Source organism: Lithobates pipiens, unplaced genomic scaffold (genome assembly GCF_037356315.1).
Source record: "Lithobates pipiens isolate NorthernLeopardFrog02 unplaced genomic scaffold, aLitPip1_a1.2 Scaffold_13, whole genome shotgun sequence".
NCBI lineage: Eukaryota > Metazoa > Chordata > Amphibia > Anura > Ranidae > Lithobates > Lithobates pipiens.
Genome location: NW_027507718.1, coordinates 130,410,123 through 130,430,134, shown reverse-complemented (window position 1 = coordinate 130,430,134; position 20,012 = coordinate 130,410,123). Strand labels below are relative to the sequence as shown.

The following is a 20,012-nucleotide window of genomic DNA, read 5'->3' as shown; positions in this document are numbered from 1 at the left end:
AAAATTTTTTAGCCAAAATCTTATAACAAAGTTTTTTTTTTTTTGTTTTTTGTTTTTTTTCTCCTTCACTGATGTGCTTTTATAGGCTACACTGATAGGGCGGCATTGAGGTTGGAACTGTTGGGCACTGACAGGTGGCACTGGGCACCAATAGGCAGCACTGAGGTGCCACTAATGGGAACTGGCAGGTGGCACTAACTGGCATTGGAAGGTGGCAATGGGTGGCACTGGCAGGTGACACTGGATGGCACTGACGGGTGGCACTGGATGGCTCTGACTGGCATTGGCAGGTGGCAGCAACTGGTGTTGGCAGGTGGCACTGGATTGCATTGGCAGGTGGCACTGCATGGCATTGGCAAGTGCCACTGGATTTGCACTGGCGGGTGGCACTGGTTGGCACATGGCACTGGCAGGTTTCACAGCCGATAGTGTAACTGTGAAACTGAATGCTCCCTGCAGTGCTGCACTGTGTGAAACTGTATGGAGAGAGAGAGGGGGGAGCTGACAGATTCAGCACGATGTCAGGTGAGCAGGACCCGGCAGCTATCCAGCCAATGATTGGGCTGCTTAAGAAAGGGGAGGGGCCACATACACGTATCGGCCCGCCCAGATCCCATCCCATTGGCTGGTGTTGGAAAGCTGGGTCCCGCCCACCCCAACATTCAGCCTCAATTTTGACGGCTCCTCTCTACACACAGTTTCACACACTCCGGCGCTGCTCTGCCAACAGTGTGTGAAGGGAGGAGGATGTCAGAGGCTGCTAAACCACTCTTCCTGCTCCATCCCGACTACCAGACAGTGCTCTGTGTCTGTCTGGAGGCACCAGACATAGAGCAACAGAGGTACCTGTCAGTGACAAAAACCCTGGCGCCTGGGATTTGTTGACCCCTGCCCTATGCTAATACTCAACTAGTGTGTGTGTGAGCGTTTAAAAGCGAGTGCCACACCTAAATCCATGTTTGCTGCAGACACAACTTCTTGTCCTTGTCCTTGTCCTTCCCAGGGAGGACATAAGGAAAATGCCTCTCATGCAGCCGACTCACTGCATATGCATTGGGAAGTTGGGCAAGGCTCGGACGATCTCTTCCTGGTATTTATTTAAGGAAGGATCCAGTCTGTCCTGAAGCTTTGTATAGCACAAAAGTGTTCTGCAAAGCCAATTAAAAGAAACACTTTATTTATTTTTTATTTTTTATTTTTTGTACCAGCGCCTAGCTTTATGGGCAATTGGCTATGGCGCCAACAACTGGTCGTTTAGGTCCACCCCTCCCATGTTAAGGTTGTATTCGTGGACACAGATGGGCTTTTCGTTTAACACCAGTCGCCCTAGGAAATTGACTTGCTGACCTTTTTCAAGACCTCTGCAGTTCGCCCTGGCATGCTGTCAACTTCTGGGCCATATCCTGACTGATGGCAGCCCATTCTTGCACAACCAATGCTTGGAATTTGTCAGAATTTGTGGGATTTTTTTTTTTTGCTCACCCGCTTTTTGAGGATTGACCAAGTTCTCAATGGGACTGGGGTCTGGGACGTTTCTTGCCCATGGACCCAAAATTCTAGATGTCTTGTTCCCCCCAAGCCACATATCGCCTTTATGACAAGCTGCTGTATCATGCTGGAAAAGGTATTGTTCCTCACCAAACTGTTCTTGGATGGTTGGGTGAAGTGGCTCTTGGAGGATGTTTTTGTATCGTTCTTTATTCATGGCTATGTTCTTTGTGAAATTGTAAGTGAATTGTGGCTCAGAAGCAACCCTGCACATAAATGGTCTCGGGATGCTTTACTGTTGGCATGACACAGGACTGACTGCTCACTTTTTCTTCTCTGAACGTGTGCGTTTTTTTTTTTTTTTTTTTTCCCTTGTTTTTGTCTTTCAGGGCAGCCACCATAGAGAGACTCTGGCTCCTCCCTTCTCAGGGAAACACTGCCTTTCCAGACTTAAAATCTCACTGTCCCAAAAGCCCCTCAGTTGTGGTGTTTCCTCCGGATGGGATACATTGCTAAGGAGCGGAGCTAAACAGCTGGGAAGACTGGGTCCAGACGTACCTGTGAGGGGGGGGGGTGGTCTCTCTATAGGCTGTATAGGCTCTATAGGCTCTCTAGGAGGCCTGGGTTGACGGCTTTCGACGCACCCCAGCTTCTCCTAGGGAAGGAGGAAGACTGAGGAGGTCCACTTCTCTTCCACCCAGGGGGAGCTGCAGTAGGTGCACCAGGTCCCCCTGCAAAGCGTTGAAGCTAGAGGCCGGACGGCAGGTGACATAAGTTCCGGATGCGGTTTACAAGAATGGACCAAGCATTCGTTTGCTGTGCAGACAGCGGTAGGAGACACGTTTTGACCACCTATCCTCAGTGGGACATGTTGGAGGCAGAGGCTCCACAGACAGCTCCTGTAGAGAACAGCACCAGCCACTCTAAGGTAAGAGGAACCCTGGGGTGGTGTTCCCTTGCCTATCCTCGTTGGCTCCATGGGTGTTTCCCCTTCCTGGTGGTCGGTGGGGAAGTGGAGTGCGTCTGGGACCCTGGCGGTGGTGGTTGGTCCGGGGGGAGGGGGCGGCACTCCCGGTGGTCCTCTGTGGTAGCGCTGGTGGGTTTAAACATTTATGGCTACTCTCTGTGTTTCAGAAAGCCACAGCCAAAAAACAAGTTGCCCCACGGTTCTGAGAAGAAATGTCCCTCATGCAGAGTTACCATGGGAGATTCCTGGACCAAGGCACTCTGTAAGAAGTGCATTATTGAAGGGTTAGTGAGGGAGCAGGCGGCAGAACAGGGTACGGACCTGGTGGCGTCCGTCAAGGAGCTTTCTAACATCTTTCAGGCAGTGGGAGATGATCACCTCCTATCAGTTTTGGGGATCATAATAGGATACTGGAGTTCTCAGTACCTCCTCTGCACAGACTTCTTGTCACGAACTACCAAAATGCGCAAAAATATTGTCAGCTCTTTTATCCACCCTACAGGAGTTGGAAGAATAGGAGGTGGTGGTACGAGTCCCAGCAGAAGAGACCGGCAGAGGCTTCTATTCCCGCAACTTTGTGGTCCGTAGACCTTTGGGAAAGTTCAGGCTTATCATGAACCTGAAGCCTCTGAATGTCTCAATTACTTACAGGAGATTCCGGATGGACTCTACTTGGTGAAAGCACTTCTTCCCTCGAACTGCTTCATGGCATAGATGGGTTTGAAGGTCGCAGAGGGCCATCAGGTTTCTCATGCTGGTGGTAAAAACCAGGGAAGGGGCATTCCATTTACAGTTCAAAGCACTCCAATTTGGCCCTTTGGGCTATCCTCTTGCAAAGCTAAAGTTGTTCCTTCCCTTAAGAGAAGATCCAGAAGGTGGACAAAACAATGTTGCTTCAGGGCAGCTATGTCAGACTTGGGCTTACTGACATCCACGCTCCTGGCAGTACAGTGGGCAGGGCTGCATTTTTGCCCTCTACAACTGTTTTATCCTGGGGGTCGGGGACCACAGTCAAGGGACCCTGGACTCTATCTGTGACGAGTCAGGTCAGGAGGTCCCTCTGGTGGTGGAGAAAGGGTTCAATCTTTCACAGGGCCTGGAGTGGGTCCTACCAGTCTCCAGGATGGTCTGGACTGATGCGAGCGGCACAGGTTGGGGGGCGCACCTAGATTCCAGGATGGTACAAGGTACTTGGGAGCGAGAGGATGCAAAGAAGTCCTCAAACTGGAGGGAACTGAGAGCAATAACCTTGGCACTCAGAGATTTCAGAGAACTCCAGGGAAAGCACGTGCGGGTCCGTTCCGACAACTCCACAGCGGTGGCCTAGATCAACAAGCAGGGGGGGCTACCAGGAGCAGATCCTTGTGGGTCCTGGCGGAATCCATTCTCGGGTGGGCCGAAACAAACATTCTGTCCCTTTTCGGCGGTACATTTGATGAGGGAACAAAACCGGGTAGCAGACTTTCTCAGCAGGAAGATGCTGAGGGAGGGCGACTGGGCTTTGAACTAGAACATCTTCAAGATGGTTACTCAAAAGTGGGGGGTGCCTTGTGTGGACCTCTTTGCTTTTGAGGGAGAACATAAAAGTGTGCCTGTTCTTTTCCTTGAACAGATGGGACATGGCTGCCGGGGTGGATGCACTGGCTCAGAGCTCGCGTTTCTCCAGGTGTTATGCAGAAAGGAGACATGAGCTAGCTACCTAAAAAGATGTGGAGGCTTCAATTGAAGGAGCTTTCTGTGCACCAGCTATCTACACAATTCTGAAGCAGTGTTGGAATTTCTGCAGTCAGGAGTGGACAAAGGGTTAGCCCTTAGCGCCTTGAAAGGACAGATATCCGCCCTTACTGGTTACAATAGATCCTTGGATGGCTAGGTTTTTCAGAGCCTTAGGCAGACAGATCAGTCAGAATTCTGACTGATCTAGAATTTTCTGACTGAACAATAAGCGGATTGCTCAGAGATGGATTAACTTTGTGGCAAGACTGGGCTCAAATGATAGGAAATCTAAGACCCCTTTCACACCTAGGGCTTTTGCAGGCGCTATAGCGTTATAAATGGCGCCTGCAATCCGCCCTCAAACTGCTGCTTCATTCATTCCAGTGTGAAAGCCAAGGCTTTCACACTGGATCAGTGCGCTGGCAGGACATCAGGAAAAGTCCTGCCAGCAGCTTCTTTGGAGCGGTGTGTTTACCGCTCCTCCACCGCTGCTCCCCGTTGAAATCATTGGGGCAGCGCTGCATTACCACCGGCAAAACGCAATATCCCCAAAAAATAAACTTTTTTTTTTTTTTTTTTTTTTTTTTTTTTTTTTCCCCTCCCCTTAGTTTAGGCTGATAAGTATTTTTCTACATATGTTTTGTAAAAAAAAATCGCAATAAGCGATTTTATTGGTTGGCACAAAAGTTATAGTGTTTACAAAATAGGGGATGGTTTTATGGCGTTTTTATTACTTTTTTTTTTTCATTATTGTTATTGCGACAATATGGCAGACACATTGGCCATTTTTGACACCTTTTTGGGACCATTTGTCTTTTATACAGCAATCCGTGCTATACAAATTCACTGATTCCTGTGTAAATGACACTGGCAGTGTAGGGGTTAAGTGTGTCCTGGGGTGTGTTTATAACTGGGGGGCACGGCTGTGATTTGCAGAACACTGATCTCTGCTCCAATCACAGGGAGCAGAGATCAGCGTCACTTGTTGCTAGGCAGAGCGGGGAGATGCTGTTTACATCAGAATATCCCCGTTCTCCCACCCCGTGAGACAATCGCGGGTATCCCTACAGCGATCGAGTCCGCGGGTCCCGTGGTCAGACTCACGGGCGTCCCGACCGACGCGTGCGCCGCCGGTGGCGCACACGCAATGGCACGGGGGCAATTTTAAATGGACGTACCTGTACGCCAATTTGCCTGCCCTTGCCATTCTGCCGATGTCCATCGTCGTGCGCTGGTCAGGAAGCGATTAAAAACCTTTTTGTACTGGGGATATATATATATATATATATATATATATATATATTACATTTTTTTTTTTTCGTGATATATTTATATATTATCCTTTGTGAGCTGCCAAAACTAGAACCTCAAAAACCTAAAAAAAAATAAGTTGTGTGTATGGATATAGATATATAGAGAGAGAGATCTCTAATAAGCAAGAAAGTCCATAAACCTACCAAAGAAATAAGTGAAACAGATGGTGTCTTCATGCAATGTGCACTCTCCCCCCTCCTACCCTCTCACCTTTAAGGGCTGTAAAAACAAGCCTGTATTAAATGGTAACAGCTTAGATGGTTGGGGTTCGCCTTAAAATCCATACTAGACCAAAGGGTCTGGTATGCTCTTGGAGGGGGAACCCATGCCGGATTTAACTTTTTTATTTTTTTTTTGTCGTGGAGTTCCCCTTCAAGATCAACAGTGCACAAGTCACAGTCAAGGCGGTGATCCAACTTTGAACTGACTTCTGTGATATTCAATGAACTGAAGTAGGACCAAAGTAGTGCAGGGAGCATTTTCGAAGTCGGACCAACTTGTGTTGGACCAGTTAAGACTGCTCCCATAGGGAAACGTTGATTTTTCACACATCATGCAACATGAGCTCCCAGTGTTGGAGCGTTTGTCGCTCAACAAGACACTGCTGATTTGAGTGTTTTAGGACAGGTGAAGTTATTATCTAACCATCTGGTAACACTTATTTGTTTTCAGCTGCTGCACAGCTGATTGTAAGAATTTGTCATGCTCTGCTCCTCCCTTGACCATTTGCTGATGAGAAATACCACAAATGTATATGAAGGGGTTAGCTTTGTTAGAGAGATGACATTGCTCCGGGGCATAGGCAAGTTAAAAAAAGGCTGTATTTTTATATGCAGGATTGGGTATACTGTACATAATCGAGATTAGGACTCAAATGATCACATAAAAGGTGTCACAGGTGTGACAATAAATATGTATATATTTTTTTTTTAATATATAAAAAAAATAAAAAAATTTTTTCTACAGGCCAGAGAACTTTTAAATCTCTGAACTCCTGTAGGAGGGTGTACATTTGTGTTCTCAAATCAATAAGATATTGAGCAGGCCCCATACAATATCTCCTCAGTGTCTGACTTTTGAATTTTCTTCCTATGCATGATAGCTTTGGCATCTGCTTGTATGTTAAGATTCTGCCCCCTTCCCTAGCTGGGATATTTGTATTAGTGGGGGTGGTTATTCCCGTTCCCCAGCTACCATCATGAATCCCGTAAATACACCAGATCCCAAGTCTTCTATTTTCTGTAGGGTCTTTCTTTGAGTGTCTATGCTCCCTGGGTAATATGGATACTTCCCATTGGCTATCCAGTGAAAGGGTCTACTTGGGATCCAGAAAACTGCAGCAGTGTGAAAGCATGAGGATAATAAATTACATTAACTTTAAAAGGTGGGGCAGTACTGCATACATATTGTAAGGATGCACCGACGTTTCGGCCACCGAAACATATCAGCCGAAAATGGCCTTTTCGGCAAAAAAGAAATCGTGCTGAAAATGGGGCGGGCGTTGCCCATTACGGGGGTGGTGTCGTTCTGGAGCGTCCCCGTCCAGCTCCAGTTCTCTCTTCTCCTCCTTCCTTGATGAGGCGGCTGAAAGCAAAATGGTGTTCTAGCTATGGATTAAAGCTATCGGCACACAGCATTAAGGAGCAGCTTGTCAGTATGAACAGCGGGCATTATCAATTGCAGCACTGTTGGGTATAAGAGTGCAGGACTTGTTGTTTTACATGCTGTTAGAAACAGTGAGCCGGCTCACTGTTTCTAACAGCGTGTCAAACAAGTCCTGCACTCTTAACCCCCGCGGTGCTGCACACTGATAATGCTCCTCCCGCTGATCATACAGTCAAGCTGTGTGCTGACAGCTTTCCTCCATAGATGGAGCACTGTTCTTGGCTTTGCCTTGCTAACACTGCTCTTTCCTGATACTGTCTGACATACTAAGGCGGGCTGCATGATGGGCACTGGCAGGCTGCATTTAAAGGAACCTGGTGAGGCTACATGGATCTCCTGTACCACGTCTGCAGTCTCTGACCATCTCCTATATAGAAATAATGTTTCTCTTCATTCATTGGCGGACACAGCACTTTTAATCTTGACTACAGGGTTATATCACCACTTTCAGGAGAGGACTAGGCAGAACATGTAAAAAACAGCAAAACTGCACAGTACCGCCCAGGGGGCGGTCCCACTGGCTATAACCCCTCACTCTGCTTCCAGCAGCTCCAGTGTTTTTGTCTTTTTTTTTTTCTGCCTAGTGCAAGAAAAAGACCTGGCTCCCAGTGGGGACCATTGGTCCTGGGATTTTTTATTTTATTTATTTTTTGCTTTTTTTTTTTTTTTTTTTTTTTTGATTCCTGTGATCTACAACAAACAGCCGGACTGGGTGACAGGCTGGATAATGTAGTTCCTGGTAGTCTCCCCAGCCTGGCTATCGCGCGTGAACAGACCTTGGCTAAGTACTGGGTCAGCTACAACATGCCCCGTCTGTTCCAGGGGCAGTCGGTGAGCTATATTCTCCAGGGCACACCTATGACTGGGCTACTGTTGTCCGTGTCAGTGTGTCGTGGCCGATAGCCACCCCGTACTGCTCGAGTGACGGGTCTGTCCGTGGAATGCGTCCAGCAGTCCCTACAGGAGGGGTAAGTATGGTTCCACCTGTCTCGGCAGGATGGAGCAGCTGGGAATTCCCTGGGAGGTCAACTAGGGGGTCTCTCCCTGTCCCTTTCCTTCCTCCCCATGCTATGGGCCGCTGTGTGGGACATAGGCGGTGCAGTGCACTTACCTGGCCGGGTGTCCTCTGGGGGGGCTCTGAGTCCTGGCAGGGGGCTGCGCTAGGCGGTTGGTGGGCCGCTAGTCTGTTTCCTGGCCATGGTGGGGTATCTGTGTGCATGCCATGTGAGCCGGCTGCCGCGTGAACGCGGACATTTTTCTGTAGCCACAGCCAATTTATTCTTAATCTGACATTTTCCCTGTGCTCTCAGATATTTTTTGCTGTGGCTGCCATTTTCTAGTGGCCTCCAGTTTGTTTTACCTCTAGCGCTGGGTGGCTGGTTCTTTCTGGAACAATGCAAAACTTGCACAGAGCATCTCGTGGCTGGCACAGGGGAGAGTGGACGGTGGCAGTACCTGGGTCAGGGTGGCGAGTCCGGTGTGGGGCCCCTCGGTCTGTGGCAGCTAGGAGGGTGGACCTTTTGTGTGACTTGCCTTAGGTCTAGAGGTCGACCGATATGGATTTTTCTCTGGCCGATGCCGATATTTAGAAATCATGGCGGCCGATAGCCGATTATATGATGCCGATTTTATTTTATTTTTTTATTTATTTTTGGGGCCGATATGTTAGGCCGATTTATTTATTTATTTTTTTTATTTATTTTTTTAATCCCCCCTTGATCTAACACACCTTTCCCACTGGGGCGTTTTTCAGGCACTTTTGGGATAAAAATAGCGCCTGTAAAGTGCCTGCAAAATGGCTCCCCTGCAGTCTGTGTGAAAGACAGAGTGCTTTCACACTGAGGCGATGCGCTGGCAGGATCTTAAAAAAAAAAAAAAAAGTCCTGCAAGCAGCATGTTTGGAGTGGTGTATACCGCTCCTCCACCACTCCTGCCCATTGATATGAATGGGCACCACTACCGAAGCGCATGCAATGCGATTTGGCAGCAGTGCTTCATGGGCGCATTTAACCTCTTCCTTGGCCGCTAGCTGGGTTATATGTGCCCCACTAGCAGCCAAATAGCACTGCTAAAATGATGGTAAAGAGCTGCTAAAACTTGCGTTTTTACCATCAACGCCTGCCCGCTCCAGTGTGAAAGCAGTCTTCATAAGTGATACAGAAAATTTCTTGCATTTAAAGCGGGAGTCCACGTTTTATTTTTTATTTTTTTTTAAAAGCCAGCAGCTACAAATACTGCAGCTGCTGACTTTTAAAATAGTGACACTTACCTGTCCAGTGCGCCCGCGATGTCGGCACCCAAAGCCGATCTCTCGATCGTCTCTCGGGTGCTGCCGCCGCCATCTTGGGTATGGGAATCAGGAAGTTTCCCGGTTCCCTACTGCGCATGCGCGAGTCGCGCTGTGCAATAAGGATGGACCCGCTGCCTCTGGGATCTGTTACATAGTTACATAGTTAGTCAGGTTGAAAAAAGACACAAGTCCATCCAGTTCAACCTTAAACAAATAAATAAAATAAAAAATAATCGTACAATCCAGATACCCAATTTTATGCCCACAATTGATCCAGAGGAAGGCGAAAAAAAAAACCCAGCAGAGCATGCTCCAATTTGCTACAGCAGGGGAAAAAAATTCCTTCCTGATCCCCCAATAGGCGATCGGATTTTCCCTGGATCAACTTTACCTATGTTAGTACCTAGTTATATTATGTACCATCAGGAAAGTATCCAAGCCTTTCTTAAAGCAGTCTACTGAACTGGCCAGAACCACCTCTGGCGGGAGTCTATTCCACATTTTCACAGCTCTAACTGTGAAGAAACCTTTCCGTACTTGAAGATGAAATCTCTTTTCCTCTAGACGTAAAGAGTGCCCCCGTGTCCTCTGGGTTGACCGTACAGAGAACAACTCAACACCAAGTTCACTATATGGACCCCTAATGTATTTGAACATGTTGATCATATCCCCCCTTAATCTCCTCTTCTCAAGAGTGAATAAATTTAGTTCCTCTAATCTCTCCTCATAGCTGAGTTCCTCCATGCCTCTTATCAGTTTGGTTGCCCTTCTCTGCACTTTCTCCAGTTCCCCGATATCCTTTTTGAGAACTGGTGCCCAAAACTGAACGGCATATTCCAGGTGAGGTCTTACTAATGATTTCAACAGGGGCAAAATTATATCTTTCTCTGGAGTCCATACCTCTCTTAATACAAGAAAGGACTTTGCTCGCTTTGCAAACAGCAGCTTGGCATTGCATGTTGTTATTGAGCTTATGGTCTACCAAAACCCCCAGATCCTTCTCCACTATGGATTCCCCCAGTTGTACTCCCCCTAGCATGTATGATGCATGCATATTCTTAGGCCCCAAGTGCATAACTTTACATTTATCAACATTAAACCTCATCTGCCACATAGTCGCCCAATTAGACAGTGTATTGAGGTCGGCTTGTAAATTGGAGACATCCTGTAAAGACGTTATTCCACTGCATATCTTGGTGTCATCTGCAAAGACAGAAATATTACTTTTGATCCCAGACCCAATATCATTTATAAAGATGTTAAAAAGTAAGGGTCCCAACACTGAACCTTGGGGTACACCACTGATAACCTTAGACCATTCAGAGTAAGAGTCATTAACCACTACTCTCTGAATTCTGTCTTCTAGCCAATTTTCTATCCATTTACAAACTGATATTTCCAAACCTGTAGACTTTACCTTACACATGAGCCGTGTGTGGGGAACTGTATCGAATGCTTTTGCAAAATCCAAGTATACCACGTCCACCATCTGTGTTTCCCAGCAGGCAGCGGGGGACTATCGGAAAGGGGCGTAATCTACGCCCCTTTCCGCAGAGAGCTATCCCGGAAGTGGGTGCAGATACCTGTACTGTACAGGTACCTGCACCCCCTCCCCCCTGAAAGGTGCCAATTGTGGCGCCGGAGGGGGGGAGGAATCCAATGCGCAGAAGGTCCACTTTAGGGTGGACCTCCGCTTTAAACATTTATTAAACAAAACAAACCTCCAATCAGTTTACTTGTATGTATGATTTAGATAAAAAAAAAAATACTATATATTAACCACTTCAGCTCCGGACCAATAAACACCTTAAGGACCAGAGGTCTTTTTGCAATTTCGCACTGCGCTGCTTTAACTGGTAATTGCGCGGTCATGCAATATTGCACCCAAACGAAATTTGCGTCCTTTTCTTCCCACAAATAGAGCTTTCTTTTGATGGTATTTGATTGCCTCTGCGATTTTTTTTTTTTTTTTTTTTTTTTTTTTTTTTTTTTTTTTTTTTTTTTTTTTTTTTTTTTTGCGATATAAATGGAAAAAGAGCGAAAATTTTGAAAAAAAGATATTTTCTTCTTTTTGTTATAAGAAAAATCGAATAAACTAAATTTTAGTCATACATTGAGGGCAAAATTTATTCAGCCACATGTCTTTAGTAAAAAAAATGTCAATAAGCGTATATTTTTTGGTTTGCGCAAAAGTTATAGCGTCTACAAACTAGAGTACATTTTCTGGAATTTACACAGCTTTTAATTTATGACTGCCGATCTCATTTCTTGAGGTGCTAAAATGGCAGGGCAGTACAAATCCCCCACAAATGACCCCATTTTGGAAAGTAGACACCCCAAGGAAATTGCTGATGGGTATGTTGAGCCCATTGAATATTTTTTTTTTTTTTGTCCTAAGGGATTGAATAATGACAAAAAAAAAAAAATATATTTTTTTTACAAAAAGTTGTCACTAAATGATATATTGCTCACACATGCCATGGTTATATGTGGAATTGCACCCCAAAATATATTCCGCTACTTCTCCCGAGTATGGGGATACCACGTGTGTGGGACTTTTTGGGAGTCTAGTCGCGCACGGCACCCCGAAAACCAATCACCACCTTCAGGATTTCTAAGGGTGCAAATTTTGGATTTCACTCCTCACTACCTATCACAGTTTCGAAGGCCATAAAATGCCAAAATAGCACAAAACCCCCCAAAATGACCCCATTTTGGAAAGTAGACACCCCAAGCTATTTACTGAGAGGCATGTTGAGTCCATGGAATATTTTATATTTTGCCACAAGTTGCGGGAATATTACAAACTTTTTTTTTTTTTGCACCAAGTTGTCACTAAATGATATATTGCTCACACATGCTATGGGCATATGTGAAATGACACCCCAAAATAAATTCTGCTGCTTCTCCCGAGTACGGGGATACCACATGTGTGGGACTTTTTGGGAGTCTAGTCGCGCACGGCACCCTGAAAACCAAGCACTGCCTACCGGATTTGAATATAAAATGCTATAAAAAACAAACTAACCAGAGTCACCCGTAACACTTATACGGTGATCAGTGGTGAAAGGGTTAACTAGGGGCAATCAGGGGGTTCAAATTTTTATTAGGTAGTATATGGGGGTCCCTGGCGCTATATAAAAACCTGACGGGGAACCTAAATAACTAACTGGCTAACCAGCGTCACCAGTGACACTTATACTGTGATCGCTGGTGAAAGGGGGTGAAAGGGTTAACTAGCAGCAATCAGGGGGTTAAAACCATTATTGGGTAGTATATCGGGGTACCTAGCGCTATAAAAACCTGGCGGTGAACCTAAAAAAATAACTAGCTACCTAGCGACTGTAGCGACACTAATGCAGCGATCAGAAAAACGATCGCTTAGTGACACTGGCAAAAGGGTGTGAAAGGGTTAACTAGCGGCAATCAGGGGGTTAAAACCATTATTGGGTAGTATATCGGGGTACCTAGCGATATAAAAACCTGGCGGTGAACCTAAAAAAATAACTAGCTACCTAGCGACACATGCAGCGATCAGAAAAATGATCGCTTAGTGACACTGGCAAAAGGGGGTGAAAGGGTTAACTCTAGGGGCAATCAGGGAGTTAAATCTTTATTGGGGGGTGATAGGGGGCTACCCTGGACCTAACACTAACTGTCCTGACAGTTTTTACTGTCACAACTGACACTGAATGCATTGATCAGTAAAGAAATGATCAATGCAATCAGTGACACTGTGACTGGGGGGGGGAGGGGGATCGGGGGGCGATCGGGGGGGGGGGGGGATCGGGGGGGGGTTTGTGTGCCTGTGTGTACCTACATGTCAGTGTAGTGTTGGTGCACACTTTTACTCTTCTCCTCGTAGTCCGGTCAAAAAGACCGCCCCGAGGAGAATGACATCACTTCCTCCTTCCTGTGTAAACAATACACAGGGGAGGAAGCTTCTCATTGGCCAGGAGCGATCCAGAGGGGGTGGCCGAAAACCAACGGCCATCCCCTCATCACGGAGCGCTCCTGGACCGAATCGGACCGCCGTAAACAGCGGGAGGGGGTCCGATCGGACCCCCCCACCCGCTGGAAGGCAATCACATAGATGTACGTGATTGTGCCTGCCTGTGCCATTGTGCTGACGTACAATGGCAATACGGCGGTCCTTAAGTGGTTAAATAAAAACAGTTAGTCAAACTTTTGGCCGAAAAAAAAAAAAATGGGCTAACTTTACTGTTTTTTATTTTATTTTTATTTTTTAAATAGTGTATTTTTTTCCCCAAAAAATGCATTTGAAAGACCTCTGTGCAAATGCCATGTGACATAAAATATTGCAACAACCGCTATTTTATTCCCTAGGATCTCTGCTAAAAAAATATATATAATTTTTGGGGGGGTCTAAGTGATTTTCTGGCAGAAAATACTGGATTTTTACTTGTAAGCAACAAGTGTCAGAAAAGATTTAGTCTTTAAATGGTTAAACTGAGAACTTCTACACACAGAGATGACTTCATTTATTCAAGTGTAAACATTGTATCTTTCTGTTCTTTTCTTGGCAGACTGCCCAGAGAGGAGGAAAGACGTTTCTATGAGGACTCAGGCAACTTACACTGACTTCTATTACAGAAGTCATTTCAAAGTCCCGCTGTAGTTCTAAATCTGCTTTTTATCAGCACAATCGGCCAATGCCGATTATTTAAAAAACTGCAAATATCGGTCGACCTCTACTTGGGTCCCTAGTGGTGACAGGCGCTTCTTCTTCAGACATCCATGTTATTGCAACTGGTTCCCCTGCAGTGCCTATGGACGCTCTGTTGGCGGTCCTGGAGTCCTTTGTTGCCAGGGTGGAAGCGGCGTTCGGGCGCAAGGGGAGTTTAACGGCACCCTCACCGTCTTCTGGGGAAAGCTCTGATTCAGACTCTGATGTTTCAGAGGATGCGGACCAGGATCGTTTGGACAGTGAGGCTGACTCCGGGTCTGCGCAGGAAAAGACGCTAGTAGGAGCACTTATCACAGTGGTGCAGGATACCCTAAAGATGGAGGATACGGTGGGGGCATCTTCAGAAGTGTCGGTCCTTTTTGGGTCCCACAAGCCGGCCCGCATGGCTAAGGTGTTTCCCTACCTAACTTATTTCATTAAGTTTTATTTACAAGGAGTGGGGAAGCCCACAGCTGGCCTTTTCGATCCCGAGACAGATGGTGGTGCGTTACCCCTTTTGAGGAGAGTTTCCTGGAGAAAAAAAAATGGACATCTCCTCCGGTTGTTGACCCTCCCGGTATCCAGGTTAAGTAAGGTAACCACGATTCTGGTGGAAGGGACCCCTGCTTTCAAGGACCCTTCCGACAGAAGGGCTAAGGCAGTTGCCCGGTCCATGGTTACGGTGGTGGGGTCAGCATTGCAGCCAGTGTTAGCCACGTCGCTGGTGTCAGACGCTTACTGAATGGGCTAAATTGTTGCACCGCGAGTTTGAGAAGCGACAGGTTTCCCCTGTCTGCATGGAACTGGCAGACCAGCTGGTGCAGGGCCTGAAGTATGTCTGTGATCCTTTAGATACGGCCTCCTAGAGCCTCAGTATCAGCTGTGGTGCTACGTCACCCGATTTGTCTTAAATGCTGTTCTGCGGACCAGGCACCTAAGAGAGCACTGGCGGATTTGCCCTTCCAGGGGGAGAGGCTATTTGGAGCCTCGCTGGAGGACCTTTATTAAGAATGTTTCTGGGGGAAAGGGTAAGTTGCTCCCACAGTCCAGGAAGGGTAAGGAGCCATGCCGTAGGCAAGGGCCCTCCTTTTCCACTCAGAATTGGATTTTTCATCCGCCCGGGTCGGCAGGTAAGTGTTCCCAGTCCGACAAGGTGCCCGCTGAGAGATAAAAGCGTCCCTGGTTTCGCAAGCCAAACAAACCTGCGAGCAAATCTGTTGCTGCATGAAGGTTTTCCCCCCGCCCAACTCTTGGGTGGGGGGGTCGCCTTTGGGAAGGTTGCAGCCCGGTGGACCTTCCTACTTTCCGACCAGTGGGTCTGCAAACTGGTTTCATCAGGATACAAGATCGTTTCTTTCTTGTCCACCAAACGGATTTTTTTTTTTTTTTTTCCCCCTTCAACCTTCATCTTCCGGCTCATCGAAAAGCCCTGTTCGGGGCAGTACAGGACCTGCTGCTGCGTGGGGTGATAGTAGCTGTGCCTTCGCCAGAAAGGTTTCAGGGATTCTACTCCAATCTGTCAATTTGTTTGTATTCCCAAAGAAGTAAGGGGTCCGTCCTGTCTTGGATCTCAAGGCCCTCAGCTGCTTTGTGACAGTACAAAGGTTCAGGATGGAATCTGTTCGCTCTGTGGTCGCTGCACTCCAGGGGGGATTTCCTGGTGTCCTTGGACATCAAGGACGCATACTTGCATGTCCCCATATGCGTCAGGTATTAGAGGTTTCTGCGATTTGCGGTCGGGGATGAGCACTAACAATTTTTAGCTCTCCCTTTTGGCCTAGCATCGGCACCAAGGGTCTTCACCAAGGTGCTAGCCCCAATTCTGGCATTGCTAAGGCAACAAGGGATCACAATCGTGGATTACTTGGACGACCACCTTCTGAAAGCAGCTTCTGCCTCAGAATTGAGGGAGGATGTGGCGATCACCATACAGACTCCTTCGGGAGCTTGGTTAGGTGCTGAACCTCCAGAAGTCTGTGTTGGTGCCGACAACGCATTGAGCACCTGAGCTTTCTTCTGGACTTCTCCAGAGGCGAGAGTCTTTCTCCCTTCAGACAAGCTGCGGTGAAGTTGTTGGTGTCCCGCAGGTGGTGCTGCATTTTTTGCATGCGAGTCCTGGGTCTCATGGTAGCCACTTTGAGTTGTTACCGTATGCTCAATTCCACACTTGAGTCTTGCAGAAAGATCCTGTCCAAATGGGACAAATGTCCGTCAATTCTACAGGCCATGAACATCGGGGATTGGATGCTTTCCGTTGATTTTCAAGGATGCCTATCTGCACATTCCCATTCACTTTGTTTCAAAAGTTTCTCCGCTTTGTGGTAAGTCATCACCGTTTCCACGTATCGTGGGAGCGAATGCTGTTGCTGTCAAGATAAATAAATTGGTGCTGCATGGCGTACCTGAAAACAAAAAAAGGTTAACAATAAAATACAGTAAAGTATAAAAAAATTACATACCTGAAAAGCAAACATAATATTCCCTTTTAGTACCACTTACTTTGCCAGCTTTGTTGTGCTGCCCCAACTTTTTTGATGAGATGTGTTGCTGCGACCAATTTCCAAATTGCGTTCCTCCTTGAGGCCACAACTTTCCAAAGTATGCCTGTGATGAGATGTTGGCTGCCATTGCTGGACTGTTTCTAAAATACTTGTTGGCTTGCTCGGTACATTAACCGGTTCCCAACCAGCGCACGCCGATGTACGTCGGCAGAATGGCACAGGCAGGCATATTGGCGTACAGGTACGTCCAATCTCTAATGCCGCCCTGCCATCGCTCGTGTGCCGGTCGGGACCCCCGTGAGTCCGGTCGTGGGTCCTGCGGACTCTATCGCTGCGGGCATACACACGATCGTCTCACGGGACGGCTGAATGGAGTAAATGCAGTGTAAACCGCATTTCTCCATTCTGCCTAGCAACTGGTGACGCTGATCTCTGCTCCATGTGATTGGAGCAGAGACCAGTGTTCACTAAATGAAAGCCCAACCCCCCCACAGTTGGTAACACACCCCTAGGAACACTTAACACCTACACTGCCACCCACTGGTTAACCCCTTCACTGCCAGTGTCATTACACAGGAATCACTGCATTTATGTAGCAGTGATTACTGTATAAATGACAATGGTCCCAAAAATGTCCGCTGTGTCCACCACAATGTCGCTGATTGCCGCCAATACTAGTAAAAAAAAAAAAAAAAAATTATAAAAATGCCATAAAACTATCGCTATTTTGTAAACGCTATAACTTTTGCGCAAACCAATCAAAAATCGCTTATTGCGATTTTTTTTTTTTTTTTTCTCTTTACCAAAAATATGTAGAATACATATCGGCCTAAACTGAGGGAAAAAAAATGTTGTTTTATATATTTTTTGGGGGGAGATTTATTATAACAAAAAGTAAAAAATAATGCATTTTTTTTTTTTCCTCAAAATTGTCGCTCTATTTTTGTTTATAGTGCAAAAAATTAAAAACAGCAGGGGTGATCAAATACCACCAAATGAAAGCTCCATTTGTGGGACGTCAATTTTGTTTGGGAGCCACGGCGCACGACCACGCAATTGTCAGTTAAAGCGACGCAGTGCCAAAACGCAAAAAGTGGTCTGGTCTTTGACCAGCAAAATGGTCCGGTCTGTAAGTGGTTAAAGTTATGAATGTGATACAAGTTTGCAGCAAATGGAGTCAGTGAGGTAAATATTTTATTTATTTTTTTTGCCAATGCACCAACATAAAAGCAGGGCAAATGGCATGTTTAAAAGGACTCAATAGCTGCTGACTTTGCATGTTAAAATGCAATATTTTAACATTTACTTTCTCACACTTGCCAGTCTCTTTGCTTTGCTGTCTGACACTTAGGGATGTGCCTGATGCCACACAGTCAGTTTTACCCACTGACTCATAATTTGATACAGGACACAGTAGGCTCATTGTGGCTGGCAGAAAGGAACCATAGTGTGCAGCAGGGGCCATGCTATTCAACATAGCCAGAGTGCAAATTGGGTGCCTCCTGGCCTTTTCCACCAGCTCAGCAGGGAATCCCTCCGCTGATCCCCACTGGGTAGGCAGATGGATAGTCCGTGTCCACTCCGCTTATGCAGACGCATTCCTCTCCTCTATGGGCGGTGGGATGTAAATTAAACTGATCCCCATCCGTCTGTTTTTAGCCAATCAGTTTGAATGTCGGCGAGTGTAACTGATAAATGTCCATTTTACATCTGCCATTCCATGGAGGATAATGGAGGGTCCACCTGAAAAACTGACAGGCAGACCTGATCCATCCACCATTGTGCAAAGGGGCCTTGTTCTTGTCTAACCTGTTAGTGCTTTTTTGGTTTTTCATTCTGCCCTGCTTGCTTTTGTTTTATAGGACAAAGAAGCCTCCATCATGCAGGGGACAACTTGGAGACCTTAGTCCTGATAAACCCTTCCAAGTCTTCGGTATGCAGCGAGGTAAGCTGGTGTTTTTTGAATTGGCTTATACAGGTGTTCTTGAGTAAATATGTATTCATCCTTGGATTAATTGTACTCCTCTAGTGCCATTTTTTTTTTTTTGTTATAAAGTAAATTTGAACTAATAGCTTCTGCCTTTTAAAAGCTTAAAATCCAGATTTCTTTATCGTACATCATGGGCCAGAGAGCACCATAGTAATAACTGTGGGTTATACGCCACCTATAGGTGAAAGGACAGTGGTACACTAAAACAGGAAGTCCCCCTCCCATTCAGGGAGTACCTCCCCAGGTTTTTTTTTGCCAGTGACTAAGGGGTTGGTCACGGTTGATGAAGTGCTAAGAGGTCTGCTAAGCAATCCCTGATGAGATCAAGGAGCTATGCAAACGGATCCATCCAAAGTGGATGGTACCCAGGCCTCATTGAAGAAGAAACAAGGTTTCTGCCTGTAATGCATTCTCTTTTTTGAGAGCTGGACCCTAAGATCCGGCACCTTGGCCATGTTTATACGGCCAAAGAGTTCTTCGGCACGGTGCTGTACAGATCCAAGGGAGTGAACCCGGCCAAGGGGACCCGGTCCTTGAAGGTCTGTCATGACAGGGCCCGCCATGATGGTTGAAGGCTGGATTGGTCTGTCTGTGATAATCTCCAGCAGTCCTGCGGCGGTACGGGTAAGGCAGAAAGATGTAGATTCACTTTTGGACTATCTTCTGTGAGTATGCATTGCCTTGCCTGCATCTTTGCCACTAGAGGGTGTAAAAGCCAATATACTTCCAACATTCCATGCTTCCCCTGTGTTATGCTCAATGTCGGCAAAGTCTTCTGTGGACAGCATTGCTTCCTCTGCTCTGTCAGCCATCAGTAGGGGTTTTGGGGGGACCATCTGCATTCAGCACAGCAGTCAGGTTCCCCCCCCTGCTGAGACCCCTTGATCTGTCCCTGCTATGTGGCCGGCCTGTCCTTCGCACATGCGCGGGAACAGTATGTTTTAAGGGGCCTAGACGCTGCAGGTGTGCATGTGGAAACGGTGTGCACTACACTGCACAAGGCTTACTAGCTTTAAAAGCATTTCACTTTGAAAGTGTTTGGCTGACGGAGGGACACAGAGCATACAGGGGCATTTAAGCTGTATGGGTGTTTGGATACAGGCGTTTTTAAGTGGGAGCGTTTTACTCAGCATTTAGACTGAGCGTTTATAGCGGCATATTCATTTGCTAGAATAAGGCTCGGCAGCAGACGCACTGTTGGTCCCTCTGCTTTTTGTGCTGAAAACTGTCTTCCCATAAAAAGGAATACAATGGGGGGCGCAAGGTCACGGCAGTCAGTCTGAGGCTCCTGCACGTACGCAGTTCAATCCTCCCCTGAAAGACTTGGAGCATCTGGCCAGTCTGAGCCACCTAGACTTTCAGGCATTGTGTCCCTTACAGAGTTTGTCCATTCT

The 20,012-nt window shown here is 46.7% G+C and overlaps 1 protein-coding gene across 1 annotated transcript in view; it reads left to right on the top strand.

Annotated features, from left to right (window-relative positions):
• The window catches only part of MAP1S (microtubule associated protein 1S), a 106,412-nt gene that overhangs the window by 46,726 nt on the left and 39,674 nt on the right, over positions 1-20,012 (top strand). The window contains exon 3 of the mRNA XM_077475571.1: positions 18,491-18,573. Within this exon, the coding sequence (XP_077331697.1) occupies positions 18,491-18,573 (83 nt within the window). The remainder of the gene's footprint in view (positions 1-18,490; positions 18,574-20,012) is intronic.